At 48.0% G+C, this 13,669-nt stretch overlaps 2 protein-coding genes across 3 annotated transcripts in view; one reads left to right on the top strand and one right to left on the bottom strand.

The window, feature by feature from the left end:
• LOC144671753 (RPA-related protein RADX-like) overlaps positions 1 to 7,471 on the bottom strand; it is a 38,808-nt gene extending 31,337 nt beyond the window's left edge. The window contains exons 1-3 of the mRNA XM_078533769.1: positions 5,030 to 7,471; positions 1,741 to 1,886; positions 611 to 794 (exon numbers count right to left, since the gene is read on the bottom strand). Coding sequence (XP_078389895.1) covers positions 611 to 794; positions 1,741 to 1,886; positions 5,030 to 5,636 — 937 coding nt within the window. The 5' untranslated portion in view covers positions 5,637 to 7,471. The remainder of the gene's footprint in view (positions 1 to 610; positions 795 to 1,740; positions 1,887 to 5,029) is intronic.
• Positions 7,472 to 8,473: 1,002 nt separating this feature from the next.
• The window catches only part of chrne (cholinergic receptor, nicotinic, epsilon), a 45,204-nt gene continuing 40,008 nt past the window's right edge, over positions 8,474 to 13,669 (top strand). The window contains exons 1-4 of one of the 2 annotated variants that reach the window (XM_078533755.1): positions 8,474 to 8,490; positions 8,583 to 8,663; positions 10,902 to 10,982; positions 12,004 to 12,091. The gene's annotated coding sequence lies outside the window, so the exon portion shown is untranslated. Of the gene's footprint in view, positions 8,491 to 8,582; positions 8,664 to 9,169; positions 9,191 to 10,901; positions 10,983 to 12,003; positions 12,092 to 13,669 lie in introns of those variants that run through there. The other variant, XM_078533756.1, reaches the window with a different exon arrangement.

The raw sequence follows: 13,669 nt of genomic DNA, 5'->3' as shown, positions 1-13,669 counted from the left end.
GCCTTGGTATCAAAGGCAGTCACTCTCACCTTACCTCTGGAGCTCAGCTTTTTCGTTCATGTTTCAACCAAGGCTGTGGCGATGTCAGGAGCTGAGTGACCCGTGCGGAACCCAAACTGAGCGTCAGAGCAGGTTATTGCTAAGCAAGTGCCACTTGACAGCACTGTTGGTGACCCCTTTCATTACTTTATTGATGATCAAGAGTGGACTGATGGGTGGTAATTGACCAGGTTGGATTTGTCCTGCTTCTTCTGTACAGGACATACCTGGCCAATTTTCCACATTGCCAGGTAGATGTCAGTGTTGTAGCTGCACTGGAACCCTGTACTGTACCTGCCCTAGGAGTGTTTGATGGGGACAATGTGGATGGAGCTTTACTCTGTATCTAACCCCATGCTGTACCTGCCCTGGGAGTGTTTGATGTGACAGTGTGAGCTTTTACTATGTCTAATCCACACTGTACTTGCTTTGCGAGTGTTTGATGGGGCAGTAGAGAGGGAACCTTACTCTTTATCTAAAAGTACCAATGCAGAACTGACAACTTCAACATTGAAAAGGCAAAAGAAGACGCACATATCCACTCTGATAACTTGCTGCACTGTTACAGTACCTAGAACTGGCTCCTTTGTAACTCCGGGGTTTTGCCCCATCCGTGTGGCATAACTTTTCTTCACAATGTAGTTGTGCAGACGGATCACCATCCCTGGCTCTAGGTGTCTGTACCAGTCCATACACAGGGAGTTCCACAGCACGACTGTCACTGACCACGATTTATCTGCTACTAGGAATTTGGCCTATGGGATAGAAATTCGGAACTTGTAGACAAAAATAAAAGCTTTCCTCATTTAAATTAGTTTGCAAGTGCACAGAAACCATTTGACCATCAAAGCAGTGCCCAGTCCTGATATCCGCATTTTTCAGGAGACTCTGGCTAGTAATCATGAGAAACAATAGGAGGTTAAACGAGCAATGGTTAAAGGGCCGGCCCTGAGCAATGGTTAAAGGGCCGGTCCCGAGCAATGGTTAAAGGGCCGGCCCCGAGCAACGGTTAAAGGGCCGGCCCCGAGCAACGGTTAAAGGACCAAAAGGACTGACATCGAGCAACAGTTAAAGGGCCGACATCGAGCAACGGTTGAAGGGCCAATACAGAATTGGTGGAAGGCAGGAAGAATACAAAAGAAGCAAGCAGCATGAAAAAAAAGATTTTAAGGAAGCTTTTTGTGATCAGGAATGGAAATAGCAAGTTGGAATGATTTGAGTTAGGTTCGAGGGAGCTGAGGCATAATGGGTTAACAAGTGGTGGGGTGAAAATTGTGGAGCACAAAAAGCAGAAAGGTGCACACTGGGGCAGGAGACTGGAATGCTTTGCTGAGGCAGTGTGGAGGGAAACCATGGACTGCCCTGCAAATGAGGCCAAGAACCTTCAAACCAACTTACCAGAGAGAACGGAGAAGTTGGTAGAGGTCGATAAGGCAGGGGTGTGGAGGAAATGTACCGTTTTAGGGCAGATAAGATGGTGAAAACTTACCACAAAAGCATGAGTTCTTGTGTCAATTCTGTGGGAGCAGACTGGGTCTCAGCCCCCAGTTCCCTCACTGTGAAACGGTCTGCTGATACACCCTCTGGTGTCTTGCGTGAGAATGGATGCTTGGTCAAGACGCTGAGTGTTCCAAGTGTCCATGGAAACGCACCAAGCAAGAGTAAACTGGGGTACAAAGAAATAACAATAATGGCATTTACCTGGAATGGGCACTCTGAATATCTGTCAGGTCGTCCAAAATGATAAAGTCTGAACTTGTGGAGGATACGGACAATCACTGGCGGAAGGTCCTTTTTCTTTTGCCAGATGCAATCTTCCAGCTGTTTCAGATTGATACACCGAGATCCTGCATACATCCAGCAAAAACAAGTCAGACGCCAGGAGGATGTCACTTTCCCCCATCCACATCATTCCCCCTTGTTTCCCCTCCTCTGTGCTTTGCACAGTATAGTATCATACAGCACAGAAGAGGGCCATTGGGCCCATCAAGTCTATGCTAGCTCTTTGAAAGAGCTATCCAATTAGTCCCACTGATCCCTGCTTGATCCATAGCCAATTTTTTTTTTAACCCTGATCAAGTATTTATCCAATTCCCTTTTGAAAGTTACTGGTGAATCTGCTCCTTTGCCCTTTCAAGCAGCTCATTCCAGCATAAAAAAATTTCTCCTCACTGGCCCCCTGGACTTTTTTTGCCAAGTACCTTAAATCTGTGTCCTCAGATACCATCCCTCATTCCAGCGGAAACAGTTTCGTCCCATCAACTCTATCAAAGCCATTCATGATTTTGAACGCCTCTATTAAATCTCTCCTTAACCTTCTTTGGAGCTGAAGCCCATCTTCAGTCATGATCATACTGAATGGCGGAGCAGGCTGCACAGGCCGTCTGGTCTACTTATGTTCCTATTCCTTGTGTTCTAAGGAGAACTATTCCAACTTCACTAGTCTCTCCACAGGTTCACTGGAATCCAATCAGTACCTCACCCTGTATAGCTCCACAGCCAGCTACCAACATACACTTGCATCCTTAATTCATCATGGGTGGCCTGGACATGGCCACTTTTATTCCCCATCCCTCGTTGTCCTGACCGATGATGATGATCATGGTAGTGATTGTTTTTACCACTGATAGGCTTGTTAAGCCACGTCAGAGAGCATGAAGTGTCAGCCACATCATGTGGACTGCAGCCACATGTAGGCCCAGACAGGGTAAGGCTGGTGGCATCCCTTTCCTGAACCAGCTAAGTCTTTACAACAATCCAATGACTTTTCCAATGCCAATCCACAAATTACCAGCATTTATAGACCTTTCCATAATGGATTTGAACTCATAACCTCAAAGTTTCTCTTGGGTAACAATTAAACCCTTTAGTCGGTTAACAATTCCACTCAATTCTTAAAGATACAGATACAATCAATCAAATAACTATTTCTCAAAACAAGTCTAGATACTGAATACCAGCAATGGTAGGTAACCTTTTGGATGCTCCCCGTCCCCAAACTTCTGCAGCTCGTCAACCATCACGGCCAATCTGGTCTCCCCCACAGCACCTCCCCCTACAGATTAAAACTGGAGATTTTAATCATTCCATAGTCTGCTATATTTATCTAATAGTCTTGCTGTAATGCTAAACCCTGCCAGGTTGCTGGTAATCCTGCCTAAACCGTGAAGCTTTACATACTTGTTTGTATGGCCCACCTTCAAACTGTCTGCCAAGATTCCTGGACAATAATTGCTACTGTTTCCTCAATATAGAGGTTTTCCAAGCGAGGTAAGATCAATCACATTGGGTGAGGATAGGATCGGTTAGTCTCTGAATCCGGCCTATACATCTTCACCATCAGCTGTGAGTCAGAGGGTCATGGGTTCATGTCCTGTTCCAGAGACTTCAGAGCAACATCCAGACCAACACTGAGTGTAGTACCGAAGAACGACAGACTTATATTCCTATGGTGCCCTTCACAACGTCAGGATGTCCCAATGCGACTTATGCCAATGAATTACTTTCTGAAGTGTGGTCACTGTTTAATGTAGGAAATATGGTAGTCAATTTGCACACAGCAAGCTCCCACAAACACCATGTCATAATGACCAGAAAATTCGTTTATGTGACGTTAATTGATGGAAAAATATTGACCCCAGGACATTGGGAAGAACTTCCCTGTTCTTTGAATAGCAGCTGTAGAATCTTTTACCTCCACCTGGGGCCTCGGCTTAACATCTCATCTGAAAGATGGCATCTCCCACAGTACTTCACTGGCTGTAAAGCATTTTGGGATCTTCTGACGTCAAATGCAATGCTGCATTAATGCAAGTTCTTCCCTTCTTTCAGGTGCTAGGCCAGCCAGTGTTTGTGCACAACTCCTAATTGCTAGCTTCAAAGCAGTAAAAGTGGAGGCGTGGGGACTGGCTGGCTGGCAAATGAGCTAATGCATGGCACAATGAAACTCAGGAGAAACAGGAAAGGAGTGATTTAATTTATAATGTAAAAGTTTTGCAGAGAATTCAATTTGACAGTAATGACCACTCACTAAGAAATGTCTGCAATTATCAATTTTAGCATCATTCGCCCTAAATTTTCTATTGTTGGTGTGAGGAGCTATAGTCAGGCTGCATTCAGCGCTCACCATTTCATGTTTAAATCGCTCTGGAATTGAACAGTGTTGTCACTGGTATCTCAATTAAGTGTAATGTTAGGTGGGAGAGATTTTCATACTGTGTCCACTTTAACCAAATAGTACACTCGAGACAGTCCTTCCAAATTTGGATTGCACGTGCACAATCCCGGCTGACACTCCTAATGCAGTACCGAGTGCTGCACTGCTGAGGATGCCGTCTTTCGGATGAGGCGCCTCCACCCCCCCCACCCCCCCCCCCCACCCCCCCCCCCCCCGGATTCTAAGGCCACTATTTCGAGGAGGAACATGGGAGTCAGAGGGTCTCGAGTCTGTGACACTCTTCCCCAGAGAGCGGTAGAGGTAGGGGTCATTTAATATTTTTAAGGCAGAGGTAGATAAATCCTTGACTAACAATGGGAAGAAAGGGTATCGGGGGTAGGCAGGACAAATGGTGTTGAGGCCACAATCAGATCAGCTACGATCTTACTGAACAGTGGAGCAGGCTCAAGGGGCCGAATGGCAAACTCTTGCTCCTAATTTGTATGTTCGTATGACCAATATTTACACCCCACCCCCCAACCACACACACACCTGATAGTCATTATCTCATTACTGTTTGTGGGAGCTTGCTGTGCACACATTGGCAACTGCGTGGCCACAGTTCAACTGTCTGAAAAGCGCCGTGGGACATGCAGTATAAATGGAAGTTCTGTCATGTTGGGTTGGGTTTGGGTTGGGTTTGGGTTGGGTTGGGTGTGGGGGTTGGGTGTGGGGGTTGGGTGTGGGGGTTGGGTTGGGTTGGGGGTGTGAAAAATGTTAGCAATTTGACTAGAAATTTGGAAGGTTCTAGACAAAAGTACGGTGCCACTTCACCTTCAAGTCGCTGGATAGGGTGCCCAGGGGGCTCTCGTTGCCAAGCGTCCCCATAATAGTTGGCACTGTCCCACAGGGGCAGGTAGTAGCGCCTCTTGGCTTTGATTGGCAGCTCTGGCGCCTGTCGTGGCTCCTCCCCCTGGCCGAACACCTGCAGCTTCTGCACCTCCAGCTTCCCTCCGGCAGGGGGCGCGGCGCCGTTACTCTTGGCAACCACCTGGGCCTCCAGGAGGACGAAGATCCGCCTGCCGCCGCTCAGCCGCCTTTCGTCGTACTCGAGGCCGAGGCGGACCTCCCTCAGCTCGCAGCCGCAGTGCAGCTGGTTGCGGCGGACCAGCGGGTTGAGCGAGGGGTGCAGGGTGGCCCGGAGCCGGCAGTGACCGTCTGACAGACCCAGGTCGTAGAGGTCCCTGCCGCCGCCGCCTCCGCTCCCGCTCGAGGCCTCCAACAGGCCTCCCACGCTCTCCGGGTCCCGCGGGTATCTCTCCACCGACAGCACGAAGACCGGTTCCTGGCACACTAGTGAGGAGCTGACAGGCCCGAAGCCGACGGGAGGGTCTGGAAACATCGCCCGGAAGGCGCACCCGGGCCGCTCGCTCGCCGCCATCTTGGTGCAGGGTGAAGCGAGCGGCCGACGTCATCGCGTCGCACGCCGGCACAATCGGGGCGACGTGATGACGTTGCGGGGCGGGGTGCGAGGTTGTCTAGTAGCTCTGGGCATTTTCTCTGACCTCTTGAGTGAGAAGGTTCTGGGTTCAAGTCCCACTCCACAGATTTAGCACATTTATCTAGGCCAACACTCCCATTGCAGATAAAAGCAAAACACTGCAGATGCTGGAAATCTGAAATAAAGACAAAATGCTGGAAAAATTCAGCAGGTCTGGCAGCATCTGCATCTCTTCATTCTGAAGAAGGGTCACGGGGGAAGCTCGAAATGTTAACTCTGCCTCTCTCCCCACAGATGCTGCAGGACCTGCTGAGTTTTTCCAGCACTTTCTGTTTCTACTCCCAGTGCAGTCCCAAGGACTTTTGGATGAGACGTGAAACAGCCCCCATCTTCCCCCTCAAGCAGGTGTACAAGGTTCCACGGTGCTGTTCCAGGAGGAGTGAGCACTTCTCCCTGTATCCTGGGTCGATATTTATCCCTCACCGTCACTGAAAAAACATTCTGACCGTTTTATCATGTTGCTGTTTGTGGGAGCTTCCTGTGCACAAATTGGTTGCCGTGTTTCCTACATCATAACAGTGGCTACATTTCAAAAGCACTTTGTTGGGTGCGAAATGTTTTGGGATGACCTGAGGTCGGGAAGGATGGATGACCTGAGGTCAAGAAGGATATTGCAGGCCTTGTCTTTTTTTAAACTTGTCAACCAAGTTCCAGTCTCTTATCAGAACTAAACATTGTAGAGACCCCCTATCACAAGGCACAGTACACAGGGAGGTTCTCTTGGAATGCTAAGATACGACTTAGCACCAGTTGTCCAAGTTTCTAGTACTTGCTACAGCCTTGGTAATGTAAATTTCAATTTAAGATCTCAAACAATGACTCTATTCTGACCAAGTTCTAGATCAATCAACCTGACTAGATTCACATAGACACCTCATCCCATGTCCTCAGTTTTGAAACCCAATGAGGGAAATAGCAATTCGAAATCATTGTATGGAATCACAAGAGAAACAGCTGAGATTTGGAATTACTGACCTCATTGGCATGCTTGCTATCCTTATGACAGCATAAAACATGGAACACTGCCAGCCACCCAGTAAACCTAAAGTTAACGGGTTTAATTCAAACACATACAACCGGCAACTGTTAAACTGAGCAGTTCAACTCGCTTGCAATCTCGATATTGGACCATCCATCACTGAACTGACAATGAGGAAGACAACCAGCACCATGGTGGTAACCGGCCTCTGGCTGGGTCTCGTCTTGAAGGCCGAAGGCTGCATGTTTTGTGCTTTTCCACATAAAAGAATAAGGGATAGATTTGAGAAGCTGTGCGGGAAGTACAAGGAACTTACGGGGGCTACAAATTGCACCCTGCACACAGATGCAGAGCTGAACAAATTTCTAATGGGTGAGGTTATCTACCATAGAATAGAATCATTGAACAGTGCAGCACAGAAGGAGGCCATTTGGCCCATCAAGTCTGCGTCAGCACTTTTGAACACCAATCCAGTTAGTTCCACTTTCCCCCCCTCTTTCCACATGTTTCTCCAATTTCTATTCTCCTTCAAGTATATACCCGATTCTCCTCTGAAGGCTGCTACTGACTCCATACCCACCACCCTATCAGGTCTGAAACTTTAATACTGTTTTTCTCTCTGTCTCAATGTTATCTCCCACCATCTCTCACCCACATATATTTCTTAGAATTGCCACTGCCCATTTTAGGAAAGACTGTTTGCAAATGGCTAAGCTGTAAACCAGACAAATAAAAGCACTTTAAATAAAACATCATTATTGTCACTTATGTATCTCATGAAGTGGAGACATTAATCAGAAAATATTTATAGTACTGTAACTGCCCATTCTCTTGTTGAGGTATCTGATCAATCAGCCATATAGACTTGTTCCCTTTGTATACAATGGGAAGGTATGGGAAGGATTTGCTTCTATTGATAGTCCATAAAATGGTAGTAAAATTATGGATAATAGCAGTAGAAAGAAAATAGTTTGGCCCATTGGGATTCTGTCCAGTCGGTTTGAAGGATCCCGGGTTTATTATTGGAGTTCAAAGCAATGGGAGTGAGTGGAACAAGGTTACCTGGGATGCTGTGTTGCATCGAATGGGATTGAATGAGAATTTGAAGTTTCCTTGGGATTCAATGGGAGGTAATGGGATGGTTTTTTAGTGTATAATGATAGGAAAAAAGAGCTATCCGTTAGGATTTGGGGAGAGAACAGTGTCGTAGTGGTAATGTCACTGGACTAGCAAACCAGAGGCCCAGGCTAATCCCCTGAAGCACAGGTTCAAATCCCATCATGGTAGCTGGTGGAAATTAAATTCAACGAATAAAAAAATACGGACTTGAAAGCTAATCTCAGTAACAGTGACCATGAAACTATCATTCATTGTTGTAAAAACCCATTTATTCACTAATGTCCTTTAGAGAAGGAAATCTGCCATCCTTACCTGCTTTGGCCTACACGTGACTCCAGACCCACAGCAATGTGGTTGACTCTTAACTGCCCCTCTGATATGGCTGAGCAAGCCACTCAGTTCAAGGGCAATTAGGGATGGGCAACAAACGTTAACCTTGTGAGTCACATCCCATGAAAAAAATTTTAAGAGAATTATATAATGGGAAGGGATTTGTCCTTGGAGTCTATGTTTCTTCAAGGCAAGTTATCAGTGAAAGGATTCACATTCGTGTCTGATACTCTTTCTTTTTCTGTCCAGATGAAGTGTTGGTCGACATGATCTCAGAGAAAGTGCACCGAGTTCTACGGGTTATAGGTAGTCATGATTATTCTACCTGTATATTACACCACAGATGCTAGTCTAGAGAAGGACTGTCACAATCTCTGCATGTGCAACTGTCTCCACAGAGATCAACCAGACCCTGACAGATTTGCCCATCTTTTGGAACTGGCTGTATGAAGTTAAGCTTCCAAAATTGACCCAAGAGGGTGAGAAGATCTTTGCTGTTAATATATATTTTTAATGATTGTTATAATTCCGATCGCAGGTCCTAACTCAAGACTCACGCATCAGCCACACTCACTAGACACACGTCGCTGAGGTGACATCCTGTTGCCTTCCTCATGTTATTTTTTTTTTAACCTTCGGGGGTAAGAATCCGCCAGCAACCAAAGCGAAATGTCCCCAGCTGTCCCTTTTCAGGGGTGGGAGGGGTTGGAGACACCCACGTTCATCAGATGCAAATTAAACCACTGGAGGTTACTCCAATAGTGGGACCCAGTGCTCCATTATGCAGTTGCTGGGGCTGTATGGAGTGAAGCTCGAACCCTTCACCTGCCTTTTGCCTGACCTCATATCTCCTTCTGCGACTGGGGTCTCAAATTCTGTACTGGTAACGCTCCTGTCAAGCGCCTTGGGACATTTCATGACATTAAAGGTGCTATAGAAATGCAAGTTGTTGTCACTGACAAGACTCTTTTTTTCTTTTCTGCAGCCATGTGTGCCCCCAAATGCAGTGAGTAGATCTACAAGCCTCTTGAAAACTAACTGTGTTAGGGCACAATAAGCCTATCAGATATGAGGTGGAACGGGCAGCCATGAGTTTAAACGTCCACTTTGAGCTGAATTCATTGGAAAATTAGTGTGTGTAGGGATACTGGGTTCACACCGTGTCCAGGGAGAGCAATATTGGGCAGGGGTGTACAGCTCGGTGTTGTACCCTGTCCCGCGGGATTCTTGCTGAATGAGTTTACTTAAAATCTACACCATCAACCCCTCACAGTGCAATACCGATAACACCAAGGTAGAATCATCCGCTCTTGAGTCAAACAGACCAGGAAGATCCCTGGATTTAACCCCTGCTTTGTTCAGAGTCTCTTTAGTGGGATCCTTTGATCCTTTCCCGGGACACTGGTATTTTCTTGTGCATTGTCCTGATGAGTACAAGATGAAAAACTTCGACAAAAAGTTTCTTTTTCCAGCGATCCTTTGATTCCCATGAAGTGAAAATTGAAGCTTCTCCCCCTTGTGAAAGCTTTTTTTAAAAAAAAATTGCCTCACCTTCCCGTTTAAACAAAAAAATTGGCTGTGTCAATACTCAAAAAGCGGAAACATGGGAAACGAGCAAATGTGAGAGACTCTGTTTGGATTGCTCTTTCAAAGAGCCAGCAGAGGCATGATGGGCTGAATGGCCTCCTGCTCTCTATTGTGCTGTAGGCTTCTTATTCCACCTTGAGTCAAAGAGGAGGCGGGTCAAGCAACAATGGTCGGATCACCGGCTGGTGGCACAAGGAGGAGTCAAAGACCAGCTCCCACACTCCCCACCACCAACCCCGTCACCATGTACGTGCAGGGAGGTGATGATAGGGGGCGGGGACGGGTGGAAGTGATAGACTTCTGCACCCCTCACCTCAGGCTTCCCCCCCAATGCCAGACAGACCCAGGGGATTTATCACAAAGCGAGAAAGGGCAACGGATTGCTACCCTAAAGTCAAAATCGGAATTAACAATGGCAAATCCTGGGAAAACCAGGTTTGCCGACCCTCCAATATTGTCCTGGACTCCCCAGGAATTGAAGACAATATCCCGGGCACCGCTGTGGGCAAAAAAACCGGACCAGGGGGAAAAAAAAATCTGAAAAAAAGAATTGAGCCCTTTTTCTTCGCGTTCCTTTGCCGATTATTTCTTGAAAACACTGGAGGTGGGGGAAGGAAAGGCTGCTTGACTGAGTGGAGTGGTTGGAAGCGTGTGGTGAAAGCTCCAGGAATATATCCAAGCAGAGTCGGGAACCCCTACGGGAAACACTCAACTGGTCACGCAACATCGGTGGAGAGAGAAATAAAAGAGTTAGCCAGAGGTGGGGTAGCGGGGGAGACAGTTTTAGTCAGACGGGAATCCCATGGGATCAGGTGGAAATCAAGCCCCGCCTGACATTGACTTCAAATGGAGGACAAAATCAGGTGTAAACATCAACATTGCACCCGATCCCATTGGGATTACAAATGCCCCCTCCCAGTTAACCCCACAGGTAACTCCCCTTTCCCGCTTCACAGATGCCTCCTGACTTGCCGAGTGTTTTTCCCCAGCACCTCCTCTTGCTTGGACAATCAGGGTAGGTGGAGGGGCAGTGGGGGTGGGGGAAAAGGTGTCCAGCAACTTGCCAGTAGAACATCCTCCTGTGGTTTCTGGCTGTTGTTGACCCTGTGCTACGTTCTGTGTCTGTCCAGGGGAATCCACGACGGTTATAAATTGCACCACGTGTCTGGAGGTGGAGGTCAACTGCTGGAGGCTGAAGACCTGCTGGCCGAGTGAGTAAAGGCCCCCACCCAGGTGCCCCCCCACAACCACCCCATTGTTTGACAAGAGGCAGATGCGCAGTTTCTCCAGAGACCTGGGTTTTCGGGGGTGTGGGGAGGATGTGGGGCAACCTCATTTGAGTAAAACTCTGCGAGCATTTACAGGTGAGAGACTGCAGCTGTGGAGCCCTGTGCACACTCGCTCAGTGGGAGGGAGGGAAGCCTGTGGAAGGAGTGGGAGCGAGTAGAAGACAGTTGTCAGGGATCGGGAGGGGGAGAAGGCACTGGGTTGGATTGGTAGAGGGGTGAAGGGTGTCAGAGGGGATCAGGAGTTGGGGGGGGTGTTGGTTGGGGTTGGGGGCATGGTGGTTTGGGTGGGCAGGAGGTGGGTGGGGGGGTAGCCTGAAACAATGGCGGCTCAAGGCCTGGAAGAGCACCCATTGATCGAAAAGGAAACCTAAACTCACCTTCTAGCCCAGGATCCAGCTCCCGACAGGTATGCCTGATGGATGAGCCGATGCAATACCCCCTTAACCCTCTCCTTACCCCCTCCCAGCCAAGCCACCACCCCTGCCCCCCCTTCCCCCCCCCCCACAACCCAAGTTCGGGCCTTTGTTTGGAATTGCAAATCAAAGTGGGGCAGGGCAGGAAGACAGTGGAATAGGAGGGGCTAAGCTGCTCTAAGGACAGCAAGGAAGGTTACCGTGCCTCTAGGCTCCAACTGCCCAACGCTGCATTCGTCCTACAGCCCCTCACATAGTCAAATAGTCCAACTCTCATACCAGGATCATATTGTCCAAGGTACCAAGCGAGTTTTTCTTCAGGGCTGTGGGGAGGGTGTGGGTGGTGGTGGGGAGGGTGTGGGTGGTGGCAGGGAGGGTGTGGGTGGTGGTGGGGGAGGGGGGGTGGTGGTTGGGGAGAAGAAATGGGACTAACTGGATAGCTCTTTCAAAGAGCTTTCGTGGACACGATGGGCCGAATGGCCTCCTTCTGCGCTGTAAGAATCCAACAATTCATCTTGTTCTCCCAACAGACAGGCTAGACCTGAACGAAACCATCTACCTGATTGTCGGTCTGTCAGCAGGTTCGATTTTGATTGGGTGCATCACGTTTATTTTTGAGTAAGTTGAAGAAAGATCACCATCGAATCACCTAGAAATGACAGCACTAGCGAAAGACCTTTCAGCCCGACAGGTCCGTGCTGGTATTTATGCTTCACATGAGTCTCCTCCCACCCTTCTCTCCATCTCATCCTTTCTCCCTCATGGGCAGGATTTTCCGGTCAGCGTGTGGGAACGGGCCTGACAGGCAGGTGTGTAAAATGACACGCGACGATGTCGGGCGTGCGTTCCGATGACACCGCGCAGTCCCGCGATATTTCGTTCGGTGGGTGCGTGCCAGAGTTGGCTGCGCGCTCGCCAATATGTAAACGGCCAATCAAGGCCACTAAGGAAGTAATGGATCTAATTGTTAACGCTGCCCTTCTAACCTTACGATTGGCGGGCAGGCAAAAAGGCCAAGCGGCCTTCCTGTTTTTTTAGGAAGCCTCACCCACGAGCGGGATGAGGTTTCCCAAAACTTTTATTAATTAAATAAATTTTTTTTTAACCTCTAAATATAAAAACATGTCCCATCTCATGTGACATAGTCACGTGAGGTGGGACATGTTTAAATACATTTTTGAACCATTTATTTAATAATTTCAACATCGATTCACTCTCCCTGAGGCAGCTCCGTAGCTCAGGGAGGTTGAAACGCGCACGTGCAAAATTGACCTGCCCGCGTAAAATGGCGGCGCGGAGCCGATTGCGACCGCTCCCGCCCGCCGCCTGAAAAATTCAGGCCCATGTGTTTATCTAGCTTCCCCCTAAATTAATCTATGATTAATCGTCTCTCTCTCTCTCTGTAATACACTGTAACCTCTCCAGTCCAGAATTTTCTGGATTATAGAATGACATTAGAATACCTAACCACGAGCATGTGAACCGTAAAACACCATAGATTTAAATATTTAGCCGAAGCGTGATCAAAATGGTTTTACTTATCCAAATCCCGCATCTTCCACACTTCCACTCCCAATGTACTGTACTAAAATGATGCCGCGAGGTGTTCAGAGCTGCTCAAAAGATTTCCAGACAACTGGTATTTCTAAACAACAGAATTCTGGACTGAGGACGTTACAGTGTATACAGCGTGTTGTTCAAATTAAAACCAACAAGAAGGTCGAACACAAGTAACCCCACTGTCAGGCAGCCCGATCTGATGGTGAATCAGCTCATCCATACAAACTGGGAAGGTTCTAGCTTCAATCCCCAGCCTCTGCTGAGTTAACCGATCTTAACCGGCAGCTGGGATGAAGCAAATTTTTTAAAAAAAGCTCTCGGGATACTTATCTCATCCTCGTTTTCAAATCACTCTATGGCCTCGCCAACCCCCGCTCCCCTCTCCCTCCACCCCTTCCCTATCTCTGTTATCTCCTCCGACACCACAACTCTCCGGGATCTCTGCGCTCCTCAAATTCCGGCCACTTGAGCATCTCCGATTTCACCATTGGCGGCCGTGCCTTCAGCTGCCTGGGCCCTAAGCTCTGGAACTCCCTCCCTAAACCTCTCCGTCTCTTTCTCTCCCTCTCTCTCTCTCTTTCTCTCTCTCTCTCTTCCTTTAAGATGCTTCTCAAAATCCACCTCTCTGACCAAGCT

The sequence above is a fragment of the Cetorhinus maximus genome, chromosome 34 (assembly GCF_964194155.1).
Source record: "Cetorhinus maximus chromosome 34, sCetMax3.hap1.1, whole genome shotgun sequence".
In the NCBI taxonomy this organism is placed as follows: domain Eukaryota; kingdom Metazoa; phylum Chordata; class Chondrichthyes; order Lamniformes; family Cetorhinidae; genus Cetorhinus; species Cetorhinus maximus.
This window is presented reverse-complemented; position numbering and strand designations above follow the sequence as displayed.